The following is a 25,405-nucleotide window of genomic DNA, read 5'->3' as shown; positions in this document are numbered from 1 at the left end:
GTAAATCGATAATAAAATCCATATCGACTTATTCTCATTTCTATTAGGATAGGGTATTTGCAATAGTCTCAAGGTACCTATTGGCATATGATGTTCAGTTTGATTAGACACTTCTTAACAAGTTGGATCATATCTTTTTTTCATTCCTAGCCACCAATAGTTTTCTTTCAAATTCCTTGACATCTTGATTGCTCCAAGGTCCATTGAGTATAGAGATGAGTGTCTCTTTATTAAAACTTTATGTTTTAGGCCAACCTTCTCTAGTACATATAATCTATCTCGAAATCTAATTACCTCTTCTTTAGTGTAAAAATCTTTTTTTTTTACCTCAATATCATATTTCAATTTATTCAAATAAGGGTCATTAACTTATAATTCTTTAATTTTTTCCAAAAGGGTTGGCTACAATGATAGCACTACTAATCTCCCAATTAAACTTTTAAAGATCATCTCATATTTAAATTTTTATATTTCTATATAGTCTTTGAACTATTGATAAAGCAACTAAATTTGCTGACTTTATACTCAATGCATCAACAATTGCATTTTCTTTCCCAAGATGATAGTTAATCACATAATCATAATCTTTTTCTAACTTCAACCATCTTCCTTATCTCATATTTAGATAATTTTAAGCAAAGAAATATTTCAAGTTTTTATGATCAATGTATATTTCACATTTCATCCCATAAAGATAATATCGTCAAATTTTTAGGGCAAATCCACCCTACTAATTCTAAATCATGAATTGGATAATTCTTCTCATAATGTTTTAGTTGTGTTAAGGCATAAACTATAACTCTATCATTTTACATCAAAATACATCATATACCATTTTTGGATGTATCACTTGAATCCTCCTTGTCTAAATGAGACAACTAGAATTGGAGCTAAAATCTTTTTTTTTTTTAATCCTTGGAAACTATTTTCACAAGCCTAAGTTCATTCTAATTTAATATTTATTTTTACTAATTGGGTGAGGGGTGATACTAACTTGGATAATTTTTGCATATAATTTCTATAATAACATGTTATCCCAAGTAATCTCCTTACCTAAATTACATTAGTCAATCCAAGTCAATTATTAATTGCTTCTATCTCAGATAGATCAAATAAGATTCTTTTCCTAGATACATTAAATTTAAAGAATATTATCTTCTTTAGCTAAAATTCACACTTCTTAAGCTTTGCATACAATTATTTTTCATTCAAGAAACTCAAATTTGCTTTTAAATATTCTACATATTACTCCTGAGTATATCAAAATATTATCAATAAAAAAATTATCATAAATATATCTAGATACTTCATATTTTTCATTAAGTCTATAAAAGCGGTTGGTGCATTTGTTAGACCAAATGGCATCATTAAAAATTTCAAGTATCCATATCTGATCTTGAAGTCGATCTTAGAAATATCTTCATTCTTGATTTTCAATTGATGATACCCTGATTTCAAATCAATTTTTGAAAAATACTAATGCACCTTGCACTTAATTAGACAAGTCATGAATTTTAGGGAGTGAGTATTTATTCTTAATAGTCACAATATTCGACTCTCTATAGTCTATGCATAATCATATCATTCAATCATTTATCTTTAGAAATAGGATTGATACTTCTCATAGTAAAAAAACTAAGACGAATGAATCATTTGTCAAAGAGTTATCATAATTACGTCTTTAACCATTCAATTCTATTCTATAAGGTGATTTGGAAATAGATTCAGTGTCGTTCATTAAACAAATTCAATCTTCCTATTGAGCGAGCGATGGTAAACTACGTTGATCCTTTAAAATATTTTTAGAAATTTATTTATAATTTCGCTAACGACGAGACACATGCGACGGGACAGAGAGTGCACGACAGCTTGGATCGGCCGAGAGCGCCAACTTCTCCGACGAGCACTGGAATCGCAACGTGACCGATCCAAGGCGGCACATCTACTTCGAGCGATTCTGCCGGTGGAAGGACGTGCTGCAAGCAAAACTGGGGCAAGCCACCTTTCACCACCACCACGTGAGAGCCAACACAAAGGGAACTCCAGCGGCTCCATCGACTTAACAGAATTGCTCAGTCTTGCCGTCATTCTTCTTCTTCTTCTTCTTCTTCAGTTCTTTGCATTCTTTCCTTCGTACGGCCTTCATTATGGGGGGTGTGGGGGGGGGGGGGGGGGGAGTGAAATTGGATTCCTACACAATAACATGTTCAATCAATAGAACATGTTCAATAATTCTGAGTGCCACCACTTCATTCTCTGCTTGACTACTGATTATTTTCTTATTCCTCTGCAACCACATATTGGTAAACAGCTACAGCTACAGCTACAGCTAAAACTGCATCTGCCTTGAATTGGACCTATTTTTTTCTTGTATTTATTATTTATCTATTTTTTGTTAAACTTCATATATCAATGATAACTAAACTAAGATGAAGTAGATATATTGGTTGATGAATCATTTGTTATGCAGACACAGTCAACTTAATAACACAAAAGCGTTTCACGTCTCCTAACCCAACTCATAACGTCTGATAGAGACGATAAGTAACGATAAACTCAGCAGCAATGGTCTCAGACACGAGTTTGAAAGAGGCATGGCAATTAGATTCCCAAGAAAGCAAAGAGAAAAGCAGCTCAAACATTTCACAGAAACCGACTTCAACAACATGAAACATCGTTCTCGTAATGCTGCTTGGCCTCTCAGGTGAATGAATCATACCATAGAGCTGATAGAACAAAAAGAGAACTTATTGCAATACATCTCTACGAGAACAGGCAGATACGACATAATGCAAATCACATCATTGGGCCTTGGCCAACCATTACGTATATGCATAGGGTTTCCAACAACCAACAGGATCTAAAAAGCAAAGACGCACAAGTATTTGGAGACTTCTGCTACTTCATGGACATCCTAACAAAGAAAAAAGAAAAAAATACCTGTATTAAAAGTTCTTCAAATCCAATTTGCTCGTTTCTAGCTTAGTAAATTGTATCATTGTTGGAGTTGCAAGTCCAAAAGAAAAATAAGCAAATAGGCATAACAGCTACAGGTTTGTAGTTTTCATCTTCTATGAAACAGATAACGTAAATAAGTAATTATAGAAAAAGAAGTTATAACATAGGAAGAGAGAGAAATTAGCCTTTCAGAAGAAATTGAAACATGTTCTCATTACTACTATGGTTTACCATAGGAATTACATGTAAAACCAAAACTCACATTCTCAATGGTAAAACATCAAGTGTCATCACACACATGTTCCAAGATAATCATTACCTCTTCCTTTGAGAAAAGAAACGAACAATATGCTACAAATAAAAGTAACAGTTAAAGAATGGATGAGAACCACTTTCCCTGGCATTCTGCTTCATCTCAGAGACAACCTTGCACTTCCAAAAAGAATAACAAATTATAACAAGGAAAAAAAGAAAAGATCATGATCTGGAACATCATTTTTCCAACTTTCTCCAGCCTGCACATATAAAATAATCAAGAACTTTTAAGCATCACAATTAGTTAGCAAATGACCTACACGGTTTAGTAGCACTAATAACAAAATCATAGTCAACACCACGAAGCCACTGTGCTACCTAGACATTAATCATTATCAACTTATATGTAGTTGTTATTAAGATCAGTTTTAAGTCCCAACCTTATTTAGTAATGGATAAATATGCACGCCATATAACATATAGACTCCTATGATGTATATTATTTGCTGACAATATTGTTTTTATTTTTGTTGGCAATAAAATTCTAATTGATATGCGTTTATATTAAGTTAAATTTAAAATTTAAACTTGAGTTTAAGGAAACAGACCCTAGAAGATAAAGATAATAGATTAAGTAGGACCGAGATTAAATATATGAAATGTAAATTTGGTAATACTAAGAAAAGAATTGATGATGTAAAATTAGAATGAATGGACAATAAGATTTTGTGAGTAAAAGTTTTAGGTATCTTTGATATGTTATTTAACAAAATGAAGAAATTGATGAACATATTTTTCATAAAGTAAAAAAAATTAGTGGTTAAAGCTGCGAGAATTATTGATGGTTATATGATAATCAGGTGCCCCCTTTAATTAAACAAAAAAGTTTACCAATCGGATCCAAGTACTGGATAATTAGTGAACATCATGTGAAAAAACCCTTATGTAGCTGAGATGGAAATGCTGAAGTGAACCAGCAAAGTTACTAAGAAAAAGAATATCTCATTCGTGCGTGCTTAGGTGTAATTTCAATAGAAAATAAAACAAGGATAATTATCTAAGATGGTATATTAGCAGCACGAGAAAAATAGAAGAGGACTAAGAAAAATTTAAGTGAAACAACAAAAGGAGGTAGAATCCTCATAATTAAACAAGAGACTTTGGTACAGAATTGAATGGTAGAAAAAATCTAGTCAGCCTCAAACAGTTAGGACATTACAATTTGTTATTATTATTGTTACTGTTGTAGAATCCACCAAGGACTGCCAAACCGCTTAAAATTATATGAAACGGGTGCTACGTACCAACCAGCCCAACAACAAAGCTTTAATGCCACAACGAAGATTCGTAATCAATGTTGGAATGGATCGAAGCAGCAAAGAACCAAGGGGATCCTTTACTTGATGAGGTAGAAGATCATCTACGTCCTTCTCGTTTTATCACCGAGACAATATAAGAAGCAGAACAACATCCCTAGTAGGAAGAAGATCCCCTTTGGTCAAAACGTGATGGAAGGAGCTGAACATCCTCGAGTCAGACTACTCGAGGTCATGACACCCAATAGTCATAGTCGTCCGCCTAATGTGCAAAAGCAAAGGGGAAGGCAATAGCATCAGCCGAACCATTAGAAAGAATCTGAGTCGGGTGACGAGACACCTTCTCAATGACATTCAACAACCCGCCCAATCTGTAGATATACCAGCGACATGGACAGTAGTATCTCAACCATCAATGGTGACGATGATGGGGAGTCGATCTACTCAATTTTAGATTAATACATATACCGAGCAACATTTTATGCATGCCACCTAAGATTCATATTATGAAAATCGAGGTAGTCATCATATTTACACACGAAAAGGGAAGGGAAAGGCAATTGATGATTTTGAGCAAATGCGATAGACCCTATACAATGTAGACATAAAGTGGAGCTCATCGTATTCCTATATTATGGATTATCTTACAGCCAACAGTATGATGATAGTTGGTCCTTTTTCGAGGTAGATCGGTTTTATAATATGAAGCAACAGGACAATGGCAAAAGTAGAAGTTTCAGCGTTCTCCAACATTTGTACCAATACATGCCACAATCATACTTGCTTGAGGAGTCGCCTCGAACACATTTAGTTCACAACAATTAGGTTACAATCATCACCACATTGATGCACCAATAGCATACGGTCTGTCAATATATCATGTAATGGAAGCAATTTCAGGATTGGGTCCGACGAACATACCATATTAATATACAAATATATAAGATCAAGGACCCCGATCCATTGCTTGTCGAGTCCCACTATTCATTTTGGCAGTAGAACCAAGTATATCCATAAACCAATCCATTTATTGCTTGATTTATTTGAATCTTAAAGTTTTGACTCATAATCTAACAATTTAAGTCGTATTTTTATTGAATCTTAAAGTTTCAAACTCGTAATCTAACAATTTAAGTCATATCTTTGTAGAAAATTTAATATCACTGGAAAAAAGGTTTGAAACGTACCGCAAAGCTACTTAAAGCCTGAAAAAGATATATGCCGCTATCCCTTCCTAATTTAAATTATTTTTTATGAAATTAAACTAAACTTTCATTTAGTTCCAAATTAAAAACCCTAATATATGTTTTTCCTACTTTTCAGGTATTTTCAAGGTTTTTTGGAGATTTTTTGTTGCCATCACCATGTCGACACACGACATGCCAATACAAGGCGGTATGTGCTGTACATTCGTCGATAGGCATGAGAAGTTGAACCTTGGTCTAAAACACTTTAAACTTATATATTTGTACCCACATATAATTGTGATATTTATCCATGTACTGTTTCCATTTTTGGAGGATTTTAAAAGAATTAAAATTTTGAATTTTATAGAAATATTTTTTTTGGAAGAAGAGGAAGAGGAGGGGGGGGGGGGGGGGGGGGGATGGGGAGGGAGGGAGGCGGGGGAGAGAGAGAGAGAGGAGGATGCAGCAGAGGACGAGGAGAAGGAAGAGGAGAGTGAGGAGGCCAAGGTGGGCGAGGACGGGTGGAGGTGGAGGTGGAGGTGAAGGAGGATAAGGGTAATTTGGGGTGCACATATATAGACTAAATCAGTTCAATTATTAAGAACGCACCAAACCGGTTTAACAAAAAAGAACCAAATCATGAATTCTAAGTTGGACCCGATGTCATTTATCCTAAATAGTGAGGATATTTCCATCCAAATAGGAAAATAAGGATGCCTTCAAGTAAAAAAGTTTTTGTGGCGTCATCTGGTAAAAAGCCAATAGTGGGAACTTTCCTAGTAAATTATCCTTCCTTTTCTACTTTTCTTTTCTCTCCTTATTTTCTCTTTTATTTCCTTTATGTTTTTTTTCCCTTGGTTGCCCACAAACTTTGGTTGGATGACAGCAATGCATGTTTGTTTTTTTTTTTTTTTTTTGTCTTCAAGCATGCCCATGACCCTCTCTTTTTACTTTATTTTTTTTCCTTCTTTCCCATACTAATATGCTGCATGGATGTTGCAAGTGTTGACAGCAAGCCATGGCCTCAGCTTGCTGCAACAATTTGGGTTTTTTTTTTCCATTGTTCTAGATTGCCACCGCAAGCCACTCATATGTTGCATGTTTAGCTCGCTACGACAGATCCTTTCTCTCCTTTTTTTTACTTTTCAATCTATCATACACTCAAAAATCTGAACAAGATCTTATAAACAAATATCTTTATGACATCATTCAAAATTCAAACCAGACATAATATAAATTTCTCAAAGTATTCTAAATAATGATTTATGAATATATCTAGATCCAGGATGTTCATCAAATCATGGATCCATAAAAAATATTCATGGATCAACTCATATATTTCTATGATAGGCTTATGACCTACATGCTCTGATGATTAATAAAAAACTTATTATAGAATATGATCTTATCCTCCCTCCAAAGCTGTTCTCGGGTTCCTAATACAAATCCATCAACTAGTGGATTCCTCTTTTAAGGCATAGAGATAGCTCACACAATGATATTTTGATGTAGGACGAGTAGCAATGGATTTCCTTTTGATGATAGAGAGGTAGAGAGAGAGAAAAGAAAAGAGATAATAATAGGAAAATAATTATAAAAAAAGGATAACAACCGGACTTGCTTTGGCTCAAGGAGCAAAACTCCTAGGATGAAGGCCTCGCACCTCCGCACGTCTCACAATTGGACGATGAAATCATACCAAAGGAAAGATAATTGTGATCTCACACTACTAACACATAAGGTGGGGAAAAAACATGATTCATTGATTTATCTCTCATTGATGCATTATAATATTCTAGTCCCTTTTTACAGGCCAAGTACAAGAAAAGAAAAAGAGAAAAATTTATAATTACATCACATCAAATATATGATTTGATTTTCCCTTCGAAAAAATAACATTCTTGATTAATATACTTTTATCCTCGTAGATATTAATTTTCATAAAATCTTCCATCAGGATTTGGAATCTTCAGTCACAATCATAATATGACTTTTTTCAAATTCTTCTCACATTTTCTTCTTCCTTGTGTAAACTAGGTTACTAGATCAGAATTATTCAGTATGCTACCATGTGGCAACTTATGATATGCAAAAATAACCTCTAAAGTAATCAAATTTATTTAAATAAGAGATAGATAAGATTGGTTCCGTGTCATATTTATAGATTATACTACTTAAGAAACCCTAGAATTCCTTCTTGCAAGAAATCTTAGGATTCTGATTTTTACAAATAAGCCCTTCATAAAATATAATTATATGCAAGGTATGCAATTTCGAATAATATCGTCTGGTACAGACGGTATGTACCGGTCCGTCAGCTTACTAGTACACGAACCGCCCATTATCGGACGGAACGAAATATATATATATATATATATATATATACCGAACGGTATACCACTCGGTATACAATTTCGTACTTTACCAAATGAACATTGAAACTCCGGTACGGTACGAAATTGCATACCTTGATTATATGTACATCCTTAAGTAGAATATGGGGACACATATTAACTAAAATGATATAACAGGAACCAAAAACTCAAATTGCAGCATGCGAGAAACTCACCCTTTTTGAGCAAACAGGAGAATACAAGTTCATTCCAAGCATCTGGGACTCCAGGGAGACACCAATGGCTGCAATCGACAATAGTAGAAGCGTGGCTCCAAGTGCCAATATGGGCATCACTCCTAAAAGCCCCCATTGAAGTTACATTAAGAACAGCGATAGGGACTGTCATCCTTTCTACTACCTCAGCTATGATATCTGCAAACTCACTTTTGTCATTCACTTCAGCCTCAGACAAAGGCTGCTGTGTTACTTCACAGACCTTCTCGTTTGAGCCACTGTAACACCAAATGTGCAGATTTTAAATTGTAAATTTTGAGAACAATACAAGGAAAATCAATGATGCACCTTTAAATGTACATCTAAATATAGAAAACGTGATTGACACGATGGGACATAGTATCCAGTAGCATTGTCAAAAAGAAGGAAATGTGGTTCATGTCAAGTTCGAGGAATGAACACCAGAAGAAATTATTACTTTCAACTGGTTGAACTCCATTGCAGTAATTCCTTTAAATCTTAGATGGACACAAAAAGTACCGAGAACCATGGGTAACAACCTACTGGTTTACAAAGCCATGGTCGTCTTCCTACTCTTTATAGAAAACTGTGGCCACGATTTCAGGGATTTATGAAAACTTGTGCACTAGATACAACCAACAATTGCATGCTTTATGGAGGTTGAATTCTGATTGAGGAGTGAAATAAAAACCAACAAATATATTTCAAGAGTGAAGGGGAACTCAAAAGCATTCTGATCTCCACAAAAACAGTAGCGCAAGTTCAATGGGGCAAATGTCTTGGGCAGAAAAGTAGCTTTGCCAACACCAAATGTTAAACCAGAAGGACCAAGGATAACCAAGATGAATTAGTACAGAATAATATCATATATCTAGGATGCCTGAATTTACTTCCATGTTTAGGTAACTTAGTTGCAACATGGGCCCCAGATGGATATATGAGTTTGATCTGATAAGCAGACAGCAAGAATGGAACATAAGTTTTTGCTTACAGCAACGGCATGAATTATTTTATACCAAAATCATACATGTACAATGAAGATCAACAATGATAATGCTAAAATTGCATATCTAGACTTCTTTCAAAACTTTATAATGAAGTATGACTATATTTTTCAACATTTAATATTGCTCATCTAAAAATATGCATACACCAACAATTATTTTGAACCCATGCTTTATGGGCTCAGCCAATTTGGTAGTTTTGGTAAGATCTAATCATGAATACCAATTCTTTTTCTTTCTCCTTCTTTTATCTATTTGAGGTCTGCCAAATCAGCCATGATCCTCAAGAAATCAGCTGTAAGACAGTCAAGTTTTGTTAATACTAGACAAGTCTGATAGGTTATAACAGAATCCAAAATCAAGGATTATTGTTCTACAACACATGGCATGCTAGCACCTTTATGGGACATTACAATTCTGTGTCATCTAGGTAAGAAGACACTATTGCCAACCAGCACAAGACAAATGCTATCCTAGCCATACATTGGCAACCTCCAACACGAATTGGCATGGTGCAAGCTAGGACCTTGCTAGTGTTGTGTTTGCCAATATGTTTCTGTATGGTACATTTTGATTGTGCCAGCATATTCCAATTGGCCAAGATATCTCTTAACTGAAGGTTTATTACTTTTTTTTTTCTTAAAAAACAACATGTTGTCATTTTGAGAGTGGCCAAACCATGATCTGACCGATGTGAGCCAACCTATATTTAAGTAATATAATCAACCAGAATTTGTATGTGAACTTGCTCAAAAGCTACCTATATGTCTTTTCAGCATGACTTCAAGTATGACACTACTACTATTTGCTACAATATCTACAATCAAATGTTTTACATTACTTTTTAGATGGTAGAGCATGACAACAATTCAAAAAAAAGAAATGTCAATGAAATCATTACCGAATGAATAAGCACACCCCAACTCTAAATTTCAGCGAGGATAAGCTACAATTGCCAATATGGAATTGCACCAATCTATTAACAACTAATATACCTTATGTTGTCAAACTTACCATGCTTATGCATGGATGAACTCACTAATTGAAAATATTTATCTTCTTTGTTAGATTAGTAATAATCAAGGTATCTAGAAGACTAGAACTGTCATGGCAGATAGATGAAAAATAACACTCGATCCCAAGATTATTATGTTTTAATACTTAATCTCAGGATTAATATGGTTTATTTCAGTGAAGCATTCATATCTGGGCAGTGACTTGTTCAAACCGATTAAAATGGTTGCCATGTGAACAAAAAATCTTTCAAAGGACAACTTTTCTTGGGAATGTAAGATTTTGATAATCTCTATGTCAAGCTAAAAAAATCTAATATCATATTTATGGATCAAATCAAGATTCTATTAGCTTCAAAAAAAATATTATCCTGAAATTCATTATAACTTAAAGAACTTACTACAAAGAATATATAGTTTAAATTATACTGTCCCAAATCAAGCTAGTAAAAATTTTTGCTATTGTGAGATTCACGTAATTGATTAAAAGCCTTATCTTGAATGCAGAAGTATGTGACCTAATTCCATCATAGGCGTTGGAGGGACAGTATGGGCTACCATATGGCATCCATGCAATGCATATGGTGTTGAGCTTGAGATCTTGGATGCAGACCTTTGATCATTATCCCCATCCACACGTGTCAACTCTTGGTTGGCTGAATCCAACACCTATTTAAAATTCCCTTAAGAGTAACCATGACCATATAAAGGATAGAATGTGACCTTTGAATCTCTCTATTTTCCTCTCCTTCTTTAACTTGTTTATTATATTTTGACCATCTGCTAAATTGACCATTGTAGGGAACCTTGCTGAAGCAAATTCTGATGCCCTGCTGGTCTTCTTATAGACCACAAAATCAGCAAGGAACTCACATTAGCACATGGGAATCACAAAATAAAACCTAGGTTTCCACCCTAGCCTCCAGCTTGGTAATCACCAGAAAACTATTCACAACATTTTATATATAAATACTTACATGCATGGCTAAAATTTTTATGAATAAAATTTTGTTTCTTTATGCTCAATGACCTTAGACATCTCTCTTTTCTCTATGACAAGCATTTTTTTAGCTTTTAACTAATTTCACAGTTTTTGGCCCTCGTCTTTTCAACTTATCTCAAAACTTTAGCCGCTGTTTGGATTAATACCTCTCTAAATTTGTGACAAATTTAATATAAGATTAAAGTGTAGTTTGTACTGTCATACTTGTCTGTCTTGTGTCAATTTACTGACAAACAAAGAGGACATCGTTGTAGCTAATGGTTCCCTTTGTCAAGTGTCTTTGACTAAGACAACTCTAGAGATGATTTGGGATGGATCGCAAGGTGTACCACAAGGTGAATTCCAAAGCCGAAAGGATTTCTACATCAATTTAAAGAGGTCATGAGCTTTACTTTATCAAACTCAGAACATTCTACTCAAACTATGATTATAAGCTAAAACAAGAAAAGGTAGATTTTTTCCCATTTCAAGGCATGAGGAGGACCCATAGAAAGAGTAGGCTTGGCCTAGTCAGTCCTACTCTCATTTGGAAATAGGTTGATCAAACCTACACTCGATGTCATTGGCCTATTAAGCTTTCAAAAAAGGGTTATCAGCCAAGGAGGAATGAGAGGATTGATCTTAGTAGCACTAGGACTTAGGTACTTAGTTTTCAATGGAGGACGATCATTATAGATATTTTTTGTTATAATCTTTTGATTTATATCTCTAGCTGTACTGAACTTTTAAATAATTAAATTTAGGTAAGAAAAGATTCTTATATTATTATTTGACAAGAGTCAAACTTTAATTAATTGGTAGGTGACAAAATAAGATCCAATTACAATAAAAAGAGCCGTAGAATTCAAGTTATTGTTACTAGTATTGATTGAGAAAAAAATTATTTTTGCTGTTATATGGATTAAATTAATGATCATGTATTGAATGATGCACTGTCATCCACCAGTACCCCTATATTATTCTCTTTCATGTTGCTTTTGTCTCATTAGACTAGGACTCTTTCCTCTCCCCTACTCCAAGATTATCATGATTCTCTTGGTAATATGTATCTTCTTTATCTTCATTATGAATTTGTTGCTTGTTGTTTTTCTAATAGAATACTGCCTCACTAGAACCATGATGATAATTCTTAACATTATATTTTCTTATTTAATTATATCTCTAACGTGAACTTGGAAAATTTTTAGATCTACTTGTCAAAATAAAATTATGCCAGATTCAATCTGATTAAATTACACTTGAAGATGCTAAAAAGCTCTCAATTTAACATCTCTAACCATCAAACCTATTCAAGATTGTCCTTTCTTACTTTCTGTGAGCAATATATCAAATTCCACTAGAGGCCCCAATTGCATTCTGTGAAGTACATAAATTTTCCTGAAGGAAATTTCCAAAAAGAAAGTGACTGTTCATGTCTACAGAATAACATACGAATATAGGAGGGAATATGAAGTAGAAATGGTTAACTAATTCAGCAAGAAAAATAAAAGTCCACGTATTTCACAAACTCCATCTGACCAGTAACCTATATCAAACAAAACTTGAAAATATACTAGTATAGGTACTTGCTCATGCAAAATGCTGAAATTAAAAATTACCAAAGGAAATCATTTCTAGTTCATTAGGAAATGCAGCCAAGCCAGCTATTAGGCTCGACTGCTTAATCAAATGAGGCATAAATAGATACCTCCAATGGGAGGGCTCATAAGTCCGAAAGAAGACATGAGTTCTATTTGTGTCAACCATTGTCTCGACCCAAGAAGCCCAGGTGTTTAAAGCAACTCTAAATGCAGAATTGATGGACATTCCAAGCTTCAGGGTTCCACCAATCTGGAAATAGCAACCCCTGAGAAAAAGACCATTCAAAATCCAGTATTAACACAAGAAAAGGACAGAAGATTTGTTCTAAATGCCAATATGCATTAACTGTATAATGATATTACTTGAACTCAAAGCGCATAGTGAGTAGAGATTGCACATAAAAATTCCCTTTGAAGTCCAAATTACTCTGCATCATTTAAGGCCACCAAAATTCCAGCGTATGGAAGGAGTTAATTTTGCTAAACTATGATGACAATGAATTTATGAAAGCTATAAGATGGAGATGACAGAGATATCATAGACATTCTTCGACTTTCATTGTTAAAAAGCTTTAATGTTGTTCTGAATACAACACTAATTTACATGTCTAATACAACTATAACTTATGGACATGAAGGGAAAATTTAAATGATTTACATGTCAAAGAGTTTGCTTGAAGTCCACCAATGACCAGAGTTGAATATAAGTACATCTGAATCAACCCACTTCCTGCTTATGTCATCCATCTTGTCCAGCTGTAGTGCTGTCCGAACCCGTTTTGGCCCATGTCTAGGTGGCAAGCTTTGCTGTACAAGAAACACCGAGCGGAAAAACTCTATGCTCAAATTGAACGATTGGAACTGGACACCTAAGAAGCGAATCGTTTTCGAGATCTGATTACTATTGACTTCATAAACAGTCTTGGGATCCTGCACTCCAGTCATGAGCATGCATATTAGAGACTCCCACTGTGTGCGACTCATTGAATCACCCACAAAGACTACCCTTTTCCCTCTCAGCCTTTCCAAGATGTCATGCACATTGAATTTAGGTACATCACATTGCCGTGGCTGCCACCTCCACTTAAGATAGTCGATATCCTTCCTCCCATTTGCCAAGCAGTTAAACCCCCTTTCAGCAAATGGACATTCCGAACTATTGTACAGAGGGTACGAACTATCCGGCACCCAACTACCATCAAAGACATTACAAACATTAGCGTCACCAATTAATCCAGCAACAGAATTCTCACTGTCAAAGTATTGGAGAACATAGAGATAGACAATACATCCAACGACGAGAACGAGAGAGGCCAGACAGAAGGCTACTACGAGATCACTGATTGAAGGTCTCGGCGCCACCCACGACTTCCTGCGAACAGAAACCCTAGGTCTGCTCGCAATTCTAGGGGTCAATCGAACCGACATCCTCCTACTAAAACCACCACTCTCCATTTCATGCACCGGTAATTTAAGTCAAAGAATTCCTCCTGCGAAAAACCATCCCACCTTTCAGTAGCATATCAAGACGAACCTCAGGAAGTAAGAAATCCGTCAGTCCCATCCAAGATCAGCAAAACGGCAACCAAATTACAAGCGATTGATGCCAAACCAATATCCAGGAGCAACAAAGAAGAAAGATGATATTTTTCTCATTGAAAAGCTTCAAACTTGATCTTGGCCGACAAAAGAAGTACGAATTTGGATCAAAGAATAAGACCTCCACTAGATCGCAAAACTCACAGGTGCAAATCGAGCCAGAGACGGGATTCAAACCAGATTCTCGTTTACTCCCAAAGTTCACTCCCTTCATTAAAAGCCCTAATTCCAGCTCGAGATCTCCTTCCGACGGCTTCTTTCGAACGGAGGAGTACTTAATTGGTCGACGGTCTGCGAGAGGTGGAGGGTCGTCCGAGGAGGTGGGAGATTAAATAGCTGCCGACCAAGTGCGCGTTACAGTAATTGTGTGTTTAACATGTAAGGTTGTGAATTAATTGTACTACGCCATTCTTTGAAGTGACATATATATATATATATAACGTAAATCGATTTATATATCGTATTCATTCACAATCATCGTTTCATCTCTGATTCCCATGCTTAGGGGTTTAGGATTTCGATTACCAACAGGAAGCATCGAGATATAGTGACACCATTGAGTTCCAATGCATCTAACTATCCAGTTCCAGCACCTCTTATCGTCTGACTTCTAGTATTGCTGTCGCTAAATTCGATATTCTCATCGTTGACTTCCAACATTGTCGCCATCAAGTTACAACATTGTCGCCATCGTCGACTTCTAGGGTCAAACCAAACATAGTATATTTTAAAAAGATTAAATGTTAAATGTTAGAAAACATTGTATGGATCCATCATAATTCAGTGGAAATAGAAAAAAAATATGAAGAAAATAAGAAACTGATACACTATTCAAATGTAAAAAAATTCAGAAAAAATACCTTATAGATTCTCTAAATTAGAAAAATTAATATAGAAGGTCAAACCAAAAATAGTGTATTTTACATGAGAACTGATCCAAATCATTTAAAATTTTTATAAAAATTAAGATGGACGTAAGTCACTGTTTTCTAATTTACACAATTTTTATTTTTAAAATTTTTAGAATTTGAATAGTGTGCCATTTTCTTATTTTCTCCTTTTTTTTGTTTTCACCTTATTAAGATTGATTCATGCAATGTTTTTTTTTTTATATTTGACCTTCTAAGTAAGTTGACAACCCATGGTAAAAATTTTATACAGAAAATAAAAGTCATGATATACGATCTAAATCATATGAAACTTTCATAAAATATTGCATTTCTATCTTAAATTTTCTAATATAGAAACTTCTTAGATATTCTTATGAATATTTTAGCATCTTTATTTAAAAAAAAACTTATATTCCATTTTTTTATTAATATAAATAGATGTTCTTGATTAAACTAAAGTACTATAGATTGAAATACTCTTGGTTTGACTGAAAAATATTAAAAAGTATGTTTGGAGGCATAATCAATATAAAAACTTAAGGCTTCAAATTCTTCAACATGAATTTGAAACTCTCGTGATAAAAGATTATGAATCTATTATTAATTTTTTTTCAAAAGTATCTTCTATTATGAATCATATAAGATCTTATACTAAAAATCTAAACCATCAAACTACCATAGAAAAGGTTTTACAAAATTTATCTTCAAAATTTAATATGATTTTTATGACTATAGAAGAAGATAAAAATATAAGTACATTATCTATTGATGAAATAATGAGCTCCATTTTAGTTCATGAACAAAAACTAAACGGATCTTCATATACAACTTCATAACATGTCTTCAAATAAAGATAGATTAAAAGAAGGACTAAAAGAAAAATTTAGTTTCGAAAAATTCAGAAACTAAATTAAAAAAAAGAGATCAATATGACAAAGGATGAGACCGATCAAATGAGGATTAGAGAAACCGAAATGAATATAACAAAGAAACTCATCAATATTTTTTTTACAAAAAAATTGGACATATTGAAAAAGAAATAAAAATCTATTTATTTTTTAGTGTAACGAGATATCTTTTAGATAAATTGTGAGAAAAAAAATGAAAAAACAGACATGGAGGAGGAGAGCCAAGAGGCAAAGAAGGAAAGAGGAAAAAAAAAAGAAAGTAGGATCGGATAGAGACATAAGAAAATATCATGTAACAAAGAATGATTATACTTATTCAGTAAATTATCTTCTTTTTTTCTCAATCCAAAATGGAACGGCCGACCTATGGTACAGACTCGCGGAGTTTCATGTGCAAAGGTACACCCAATCACGTTGTCCCTCCCATTGAACTGTAATCATTACATATAATGTATATGTATTATATACAAATATCAGCCAAAGATTAATAAGATTGATGCAAAACTATCCTTCAAAAAACATGGCATTAGCAGAACAATGCAACATAGCTAACAAAGACGAGTACCAAAAAGCTCAGACAATGGAACAAGAATCGCCTTCTATATTTATACAAGGATATACCCTGCAACAAACAGCAACAACACTTTCTAACCTACAGATATTCTGAAACAACATCTTTGCCATTTAGTTGATGGCTGTAGGAGTTATGCGCTTCTTGGTAGATTTATTTGCATCCGAGTTCTTGGTGACGGTCGATATTGGCAGTCTCCCTTCCTTGATCTTTGTAACTGTTTCACTGTTAACTTTAGCAGCATTCTTCTTGTCAATTTCCATGTGGTCTGTCACCTCAGTTTCCACATTGGACAAATCGGCCTTCCCTTCTGAGGCCTTAGATGCTTCTACACAATTGTGATGATATTTCATCATGAAAAACCATGAGCAGAGATATAGATTTCTATAGTAATCATAATTAAGATCCACATAATATAAGCCTGGGTTCAGGTCCATCTTCTGCACAAGTTCAATGACAAAAGGAAAGCTGCAAAATATGCAAACTAACATGGCTTTATCACCAGTTAGAGTTAGTAAGTCCTTCAAAAACAAACCTATCCAACCCGTCAATCAGCTATTATGAATCCCATTTCTAGATGCATCAGAAAAAAAAAAAGTTAACGCCCATTCACCATGGTTGTCATGAGATTGCATATGCTTTTCAAAGAGGATTCGAGTACCCACTGATCAGGTGTGCTGACCGGTCACCCCAATGGCACATGCCAGAATACTTGTCTGTATTATAACTTAAAGCCTGGCACCATCGGCAGTAAACAACAAAAAGGAAGAAATAGAATGACACATCAACCAAAAGAAACCCAAAGTTAGGCAATAAAAGGGAAAAACTTTGTGCCCCAACTCGTTAATTAGGCAATAGAAGGGCCTATCATGGTTCGTTAATTAGGCAAGTTAATTAGTCAGGAATCTTACTCTGTGATCATGGTTTGTTAGAAGTTACTCACGCAAAAAATAAGCAATTATCACAATGAAACCTTGTAATGAGAGGAAATTTCAAAGGCGTTCCCGTTCTCACTAAAGTTGCCAACGTCAGAAATGGAGAACCAGTTAAACATTTTATATTAAATAAAACCATGCATATAATAGTGTAGCAGAAGATATTAATTCTAGTCAAGTGCAGTTTGCACGTTAAAATGAAGCACTAGCCAACAAAGAAATTATTAATTGACATACCTGAGGGAGAAATAGGTTCTCCGAGTTCATGGTCCTCGAATTCTATAATTGTACAGTATCCATCTCGTGAGGACAATGACAAATACTTTGCATCAGACGACCTTGCAAATAAAGTATTTTGATAAGGAACTGGAGAACCACAAGAGTTCTTGAAAGTAACACTAAAAAATAGATGATTCTAGGGATTTTTAATCCCAAGAAAGTTTGCTAAATATAAAGAACATTTAAATGACACCAACCATGAAATATCTGTAATGGCTGCATAGTGTAGTCCAGCAAATATCGCAATTGGAGGCAAGCTTTCAGTGTCATAAATGTACAGAGAGTTCAAGGTTGCCAGAGCAAAAATAACCCTATATGGAAGTTTAAAGAAACCAGCTGCAGATACTGAAAGCAAATTAGGCCCTGATATGATTTTGTACAACAGCATATTAGCTACACAAGACACCAACCTGAATTAGAACCTCGTAGAGCAAAAAGAACAGGGCAGAATCTCACAGCAACTATTGGTTTGTTAGCCCCTGGGAGTTGCACAGCAGGTCTGTAAAACCAAAGTGGTTGTCACAACTAGAGAAACATCTACTTCAACTTCAAAAGTTCTTTTAATCACAACATTTTTACAATGTAACCATGAAAGTAAGAACATGGAGCTACAATACCAGGGTAATTTAGAACTAAATGGACTATCAAGGATGTAGGTACATATTGATTTTCTATGAATACAAATTTCACATTTTTTTTACATTTTTTTTACATTTTTAAAAATTTGAGAAGTGCAGCTTAACCATATCAGTTGCAGAATGCTTTGGTTGGAGCAGTAGGCACAGTTCTATTTAAGTATCCATAATGACAGTCGTCAGGATTGATATAATCTTCCAAAAAATTTAGCTATCGTACCTTGAAAGATCTCTCCTTGAGAGAATATATGCAGTATTGACAGTTTCGGATGAAAACGAATATCTATATGTACCTAAATACGAAAAAATAACCAGCAATAGTCAGAAAATGTTGCACAGAAATGGTGGATTTTTTAGATTTTTCATGACCAATCAGTAACCAAAGGAAAAATAAATAAATGAAAAAAGAAAACAATAAAATGCCCAAACAATCCTTGAGAAAATATATGCAGTATTGACAGTTTCAGATGAACATGAATATTTATATGTACCTAAATATGAAAAAATAACAGCAATAATCAGAAAATTTTGCACAGAACTGGTGGATTTGTTGTATTTTCCATGATCAATCAGTAACCAAAGGAAAAATAGAAATGGAAAAAGAAAAGAATAAATTACCCAAACAATGCACCGTTAATCCCATACTCTAGCTAGAGAGAGTTCAAAAAACCAAGCAAAGAGTAAAAGCATACATAGCACAAGGACATGCTAGACACTTGAAACATTCACAAAATGGAGAAACTAAATATAAACTGGAGACATCTCAACCTAAAAGCTTCAAAATATATAAGAATATTGATAAAATAACTGAACTTTAGGGTTTCCGTAAAAAATTACTACAGGAATATTTACATTGTTAGGTATCATGTTTTACTTATTGCAAATTACAGCATGCACATTACATCTCAAACAGGTATTGTCTTGCAACTTGCATGCACCAAATAGAAAGTATTATGTGATTTTATTTACTATAAAAGTAGCCATTGCTACAATCAAACTTTCAAATTAGTTTAATTTTATAACAAACATGATCATATTCCTTGATGAAAATTGCAATTCTGTGTGCAACAATAGAAGAAAGAAAAAAAGCCTATAAGAAAAGTTGCAAAAAGGACTGGAGAAAAAAAAACAAAAACAATTGTCAAACTTAAAAGATTTAACTTTATATAGATTTATGTCTAATTTCATTTATTATGAGATACAATCAGCAGAATTGAACCCCAGATAGCCTACCCACAAGGTGAGTCTTGGTATAACAGTTGTTTCTTTGCAATCGGGTGACCGGCAATTGAGTCATGGAATATTGTAATGCCTCAAATTGAACCCTCGTATCCTGCATTGCAGGGAAGCTCGACAGTAAATCTTCCTTTTTTATCATAGCCAGTATACCTATAGTGGATATATAGGGGCCATATGTATGCCCATGAATGCCAATGAATTACCAAACAAGTTATGGCAAGATGGATTTCACTTCTCAGATGTGAAGAGTTTATTTGTAGATAATTACACAGCTGTTTTGCACAAAATTTGATACATCAATCCATTTAATTAAATAAATATCCAGTCTCTCCTTCTAAACCATATGTAACAAAGCAACAAGAGAAAACTGGATAGCTCAATTGAGATGACAACTGGGAAGAGTTTGAGGAGACATCATGATGGATGATTTCACTAGACGGACAGGGTCACAAATCCATGGCTATTAATAAATATGTCATAACTGATGGGAAAGAATCAACTTCAAGAAGTTTGGTGTCTCCAATGTGGTGCCAGGCTCAACAAAAGTCCAAAGTCTTTGTTTCAGCAAACAAATGAAATTAAAAGTTGTCAGCACTTAAAACAACCACGGGTCGAATATAAGAAGTTTTGTTCAAAACCACCTTCTACATAACTATGTAAAGTTCCCTTTCTACAGAGCAAAAAGGCAAAGAAATAATACGTATAGAGACATCCCTTAGCTTCAACCTTTTCTGTTTACAGTCATTTGGCTCACAAATGATAGAAAGAGATTAAAAGGAGATCTTATGTCTGAGAAACTCTACCAAGAACTCAATGTCAAATGCTTCGCAGAGCCAAATGCTTCGGAAAGCATGCACCTAAGTATAAACATCTTGACTATAATATTTGTACGAACATTGACCAAACTCTCAATGCAAATATTTTGTTGACATAGCAGAACATGAATTCTGAGGCTTGAACTGAAGAATAGTATGCGTTTAAAATGTGACAGAACAAGAACAATTAGATGAACATCGAAAAAAGACTAGTGCAAGGCCATATGGCTTGAGATTTTAGGGCCAGGCAATTTCTCATGAAATCAATTTTTTGCGACTGCCTAAAATTTAGCAATGAAAAACCAACAATGATAGAACTTCAAATGACCTTTAAACATTTTTTAGCAAAACGTCAACTCTGGTTCGTCTCTCACATTCATTTCCCTACAACAACAGAGTCAAGCCTAAATCCGCTGAAGGAGAATTTTTAATTGAAAACTATCCTACCTCTTGGTACAATGGATCCAACTTTGGAAGGTTCTTTTGAGATTCAAACTGTACTGCCCAACGGAGCCTATTATTTGATGGATATGGATGGCCAGTCCCACATCTGGCCCACAAATGGGAATTTTGAGTGGTGTGACAATAATTCAACATACGAGGCAAAGAAAGAAAATTGATGAAAAGCAAGAAGGCTAAGTACTGTTCTGGAAAGACTTCTAAAACAGGGTAGGGACAAAAACTATTAGCATAATGGAACAGCTTAGCAGATATTCACAAATCACTATCTATAGACTAATGTTATAAGAAACCAGTAATCTGACTGTCAAAAAAAAAGGTGGGTTGGAATGGTCAGGCATTGGTGGTTTCTAATTCTGGACGACTAGTTATTAAAATTTCATTCAAAGAATTTCAATGGATTAGCTGAATGTAAGATAATGGAAAAAGACAGCATAAAAACTAAGGAAATTGAAAAAATATGTAGAAACAAGGAGAGAAACTACCATCACAAAAATTATTCCATAAGTGGTATGCTTACATCCATACCTGCTGGCACTAGTAAAAATGTTCCATCTGGTGACCATGCCAATCTCCTGAAGAAGGATGGCAATGTCTCATCATGGAATAGATGTGGTTTTGATGACACTGACTGAAAATAAAGTGATATGTATTAGCAGGGTCATGTCAATGATAAAATAAGGAAACAAGCAACATTTTCCAAGTTACTAACCTTGGAGTCATCCAACCTCTGTGAGTCTGATTTTGTGAGAACGTGCTGGCAAACATAATTCAGTTTCTCATTGCCCTTATGTTTACTCTGAGGCTTATTAACATAAATCCGACATGTCCGATCAGAGCTAAGGGAAGCAACATACTGACCCAAAGGATCCCAAGCAACCCCTTGAACATAATGCAAATGAGCATCCAAAATCTGATGGACCGAGCCTGAATTGTTGATGCATAGGTTTAACCCAATGCCCACCCAGACAATGAAGTGAAAAAATTTAGGCAACTAAAAGGTGGCATACCTTTAGTAACATCCCATATTATGCAAGAATTATCAACTGAACCAGAAATCATGTACGCACCATCAGAAGACCATTGGAGGTCAAGAACATCTTTGCGATGAAATCTAATCAAGATAATAAAATCAGGGCCACTAGTAAACAATATTGTATCAAAATTGTTTATGGAAAGACCTACAATAATGTCTTTAATACTTTCCAAGTTTGACCATCATCTGTCAAGTGTAGCTTCCAAATAACTAGTTCACCACCTACAAATTAGAAGAATCAATTAAATAAATCTATAATGATAATGTCACAACAAAGAATCAGCTAACATGAATCAACCAACTAATTGGACTATCAATATGCATACCATCAGCACCTGATGCAAGGTGATCTCCTGCACAGACACACAAAAAGAAATCAAAAAACCAAAATTTATGGCTGTTATCAGGCATCAAGTACAAGGAATTTGTGATATCAGTTGCAGGAATCAAGTACATGGAATATAATGGACAACAAGAGAGAGAAATGTAAGAGGTCAAAGTTTGAATAATAAAAAATATGCCATCATGTAGGTCTTTCAACTTTGTTAAGTGACATTTTTTATTTATATCAAAATCTTATTCCAATCAGATCTCCAAGCTAAATGTCACACTCAAAATCTTAAATATCAGATGTACCATGAAACATTGCACCAACAACCTATAAGGATACTTGCAGTACTCTATAAAAGTTAAACAGCAGCCCAATACACAAGCTCCTGTTAATACTGGATCTAGGGAGGGTCACCAATGTACACAGTTATACCACCACAAGCATAGAGGTTACTTTAATCATTCAAACCCTGGTCTTCTAGATCGCAAAGGCTAACCAGTATTCTAAAAGTTCTGAGGAACGGAACTCCAAGCACAACTTGTAAAAGTAATAGAGACATAAAGAACACTACAAATAAAGTACCATTTCTTTTCCCTTTGGAAAAATATTACAGGATAAAAAAAGTTGATGAGACAATGCCCTAGAGAAAATTTTAGTATTTTAGGAGTCATTTGGCAAGGATATCAAAATCTGTGGAATGATGATGGCATAAATAATCAAGGACCCAAGTGATTCATTCAATTAAAATAGTTAGGGCAATAAATGAACAACGACAATAATAACTAGTTTGAGTTCTGAGACCATTGAGCCCTTATTTTGTTGAATACAAAATTTTCTAATTTTCTTTCTTGTGGAATAAGCACACATTTCCCAGGGTGTCATGAAGATAATTACAAACAAGATAAATTCAAAAGTTTCAGGTAGATCAAGTATGTTAAAGGTCATAAAGTTGTTACTTTCATATTTCAATTGCTGAAGAGAAGGCTGGAGAAATGGAGAAACAAACTTATAAATCAAGAATACAATTAGTAGCTGTCTGACCTTAGCAATACTGTAAAATGTATGGCCGAAAACACATACACAATATGGACCAGGAAATATTTGTCAATTAAGAAAAGTTCGACCTCCAGCATGAACAAATCATCTTAAAATATGACAGAAATAAAGACAAATAGCCTTTAATTAGTGGAAGCAAACACTATGAGAAAAGTAAACATGTGTCCAACTGAAAACAAATATTTGGTGAACTATAAATAAATCTTCAAGCTCATAGAAGAATTGGCTCCCAGTTATCCTGTGTCATTATGAGAAACTGGAAGCTACTGATCATAAAGCATCAGAAGCAGTTTCACTTGATGGATCCTATCCAGAAATTTGAAAAAAAAAAAAAAAGGTATGCATCAAGCATTCTAAGGATGCCTATGTAGTTTCAATAACAGGAATATCATAAACGATATTCTTACCAGAAGGAGAGAAGCGCAAGATATTCACGCCAGAACTATGGTAAGAAAGGCTATTTTGATACAAAACTGTTGGATGACTCCTTTGTGATTCATCTGATCTTATCAGCCAAAGCTGCAAACAAAATGTGATAAATTAAACAATAGTTCAGAAAATTCAGAAAAATAAAATAAAAATACTACTCAACAGACTTTGCAAGGGTATAACAACATGGTGTGATACGACAAGCCCAAAAAGGTACAGTGATCATCATATTGTGGATACCGTCGTAAATCTCTTTGGAGTCTGAGTACTCTAGAGAAGATTAGAGAGAAACTTGGTGATGATATTAGTGTTCTGAAAAGCTAGCTAGCGAGTAACAAGTCATGCTATCAACAACAGTATAAATAAATCTTGCCTGTCTTCTAAACGATGACTGGGTGTGTTGCCCCAACCCATGAATAATCATGCAGATTAGGGAGGGTTATTACCTGTTGCGAGGCAAACACTAACCTAATAGCTTTTCTATCCATATTCACAGTAAAACTTGCAAACTTTCAAGCTGAAGGGGAAAAACTAACTTTAAAAGTGTGAAAAGTACGAGCTTAAATGGCAAGGATGCGAGGAAACAACTACCACTAGTTTATTATGACTACTATAGGGTTAGAATAGCGTATTAGATCTACCAAACTGAAGACTAACCACAAATAAGCTAGTAAATCATTACGCAGATGTAATTCTAACGTATATTTCTAAACACTAAAACCTCGAACTCTTTGCAAAGGAAGTGCTACAATTGTATCAAAAGATCGAAACCCGACTCTTTTCAGACTTAAGAAAGCAGTACAATCGAATATTCCGCGAGAATCGAACAAAACTCCATCCTTTCAGATCCCAAGAAAGAAAGCCCAGAAACAATACGAGATCGGAACCTTGATGTCGTGGTCGGCGCCGCCAGTGGCGAGAAGACCGGTGGGGGAGTGAAAATCTAGGGTGAGGACCGGCTGGGTGTCGTGCCAGATGACCTGCACCGTCCCTCCTCGCATCTTTCTCTCGATCAGCCTCGTACGGCTCCTCGCTGCCGCCCGGGGTCCGTCCGAAAGAGCCGGGTTAGGGTATCGAATTGGGAGGCAGAGGAAGAGGCTTGGCGCCCAACCGGTGTTGTGATGGCGGGAAACAGGGTTTAGGGACGTTCGGTGGAGTACTGGCGGTGACGTAGTGAAGCCCGCAATTTGGTCCGACCCGTCTCTACTGGACCCGTTCTTAGCGGAGTTCGGGCGCGAACGGGGATCGAGAGATGACCATATTCGCCTCTCTATCTCTGAATATATGATATGAGCTTGTTAGTCAAATCTAAATATG

At 34.9% G+C, this 25,405-nt stretch overlaps 2 protein-coding genes across 6 annotated transcripts; both read right to left on the bottom strand.

Moving 5' to 3' along the window:
- Nucleotides 1-2,769: 2,769 nt before the first annotated feature.
- LOC135648749 (protein trichome berefringence-like 7) lies at nucleotides 2,770-14,853 on the bottom strand. 4 transcript variants are annotated; one of them, XM_065166672.1, is made up of 5 exons: nucleotides 14,650-14,853; nucleotides 13,565-14,396; nucleotides 13,014-13,172; nucleotides 8,286-8,563; nucleotides 3,118-3,473 (listed from the first exon to the last, which is right to left on the bottom strand). In XM_065166672.1, exons 2-5 carry the CDS (start codon nucleotides 14,359-14,361, stop codon nucleotides 3,451-3,453), a joined length of 1,257 nt encoding a protein of 418 aa, XP_065022744.1. In that variant the 5' UTR covers nucleotides 14,362-14,396; nucleotides 14,650-14,853; the 3' UTR covers nucleotides 3,118-3,450. The 4 variants fall into 4 exon arrangements, with proteins under 4 accessions (XP_065022746.1, XP_065022744.1, XP_065022745.1 ...); XM_065166673.1 differs by having other exon boundaries at nucleotides 14,683-14,853; XM_065166674.1 differs by lacking the exon at nucleotides 3,118-3,473 and adding an exon at nucleotides 2,770-2,914 and having other exon boundaries at nucleotides 13,565-14,853.
- A 1,959-nt stretch (nucleotides 14,854-16,812) lies between these two features.
- LOC135581392 (chromatin assembly factor 1 subunit FAS2 homolog) lies at nucleotides 16,813-25,245 on the bottom strand. Of its 2 annotated transcripts, none has more exons than XM_065167778.1 (12): nucleotides 24,976-25,245; nucleotides 24,067-24,178; nucleotides 22,599-22,625; nucleotides 22,422-22,494; nucleotides 22,247-22,350; nucleotides 21,949-22,163; nucleotides 21,765-21,867; nucleotides 18,944-19,016; nucleotides 18,499-18,587; nucleotides 18,286-18,433; nucleotides 18,047-18,147; nucleotides 16,813-17,202 (listed from the first exon to the last, which is right to left on the bottom strand). In XM_065167778.1, the coding sequence occupies exons 1-12, from the start codon at nucleotides 25,087-25,089 to the stop codon at nucleotides 16,988-16,990; spliced, it is 1,374 nt and encodes a 457-aa protein (XP_065023850.1). In that variant the 5' UTR covers nucleotides 25,090-25,245; the 3' UTR covers nucleotides 16,813-16,987. The 2 variants fall into 2 exon arrangements, with proteins under 2 accessions (XP_065023850.1, XP_065023849.1); XM_065167777.1 differs by having other exon boundaries at nucleotides 18,286-18,424; nucleotides 24,976-25,226.
- Nucleotides 25,246-25,405: the final 160 nt, after the last annotated feature.

The sequence above is a fragment of the Musa acuminata genome, chromosome BXJ3-9 (assembly GCF_036884655.1).
Source record: "Musa acuminata AAA Group cultivar baxijiao chromosome BXJ3-9, Cavendish_Baxijiao_AAA, whole genome shotgun sequence".
Classification (NCBI taxonomy): Eukaryota; Viridiplantae; Streptophyta; class Magnoliopsida; order Zingiberales; family Musaceae; genus Musa; species Musa acuminata.
The sequence above is the reverse complement of the archived record's forward strand: the minus strand, read 5'-3'. Positions and strand labels throughout refer to the sequence as shown.

Coding starts and splice junctions, on each gene's coding strand:
- LOC135648749 (XM_065166672.1), bottom strand. CDS start 14,361: ATGGAGAGTGGTGGTTTTAGTAGGAGGATGTCGGTTCGATTGACCCCT. Junction 13,173..13,564: donor TCAAGCAAACTCTTTGACAT/GTAAATCATTTA, acceptor TCTTTTTCTCAG/GGGTTGCTATTTCCAGATTG. Junction 8,564..13,013: donor TATGAGCCCTCCCATTGGAG/GTATCTATTTAT, acceptor TTGGTGTTACAG/TGGCTCAAACGAGAAGGTCT.
- LOC135581392 (XM_065167778.1), bottom strand. CDS start 25,089: ATGCGAGGAGGGACGGTGCAGGTCATCTGGCACGACACCCAGCCGGTC. Junction 24,179..24,975: donor GCGCCGACCACGACATCAAG/GTTCCGATCTCG, acceptor TTTTGTTTGCAG/CTTTGGCTGATAAGATCAGA. Junction 22,351..22,421: donor AAAGTATTAAAGACATTATT/GTAGGTCTTTCC, acceptor TATCTTGATTAG/ATTTCATCGCAAAGATGTTC.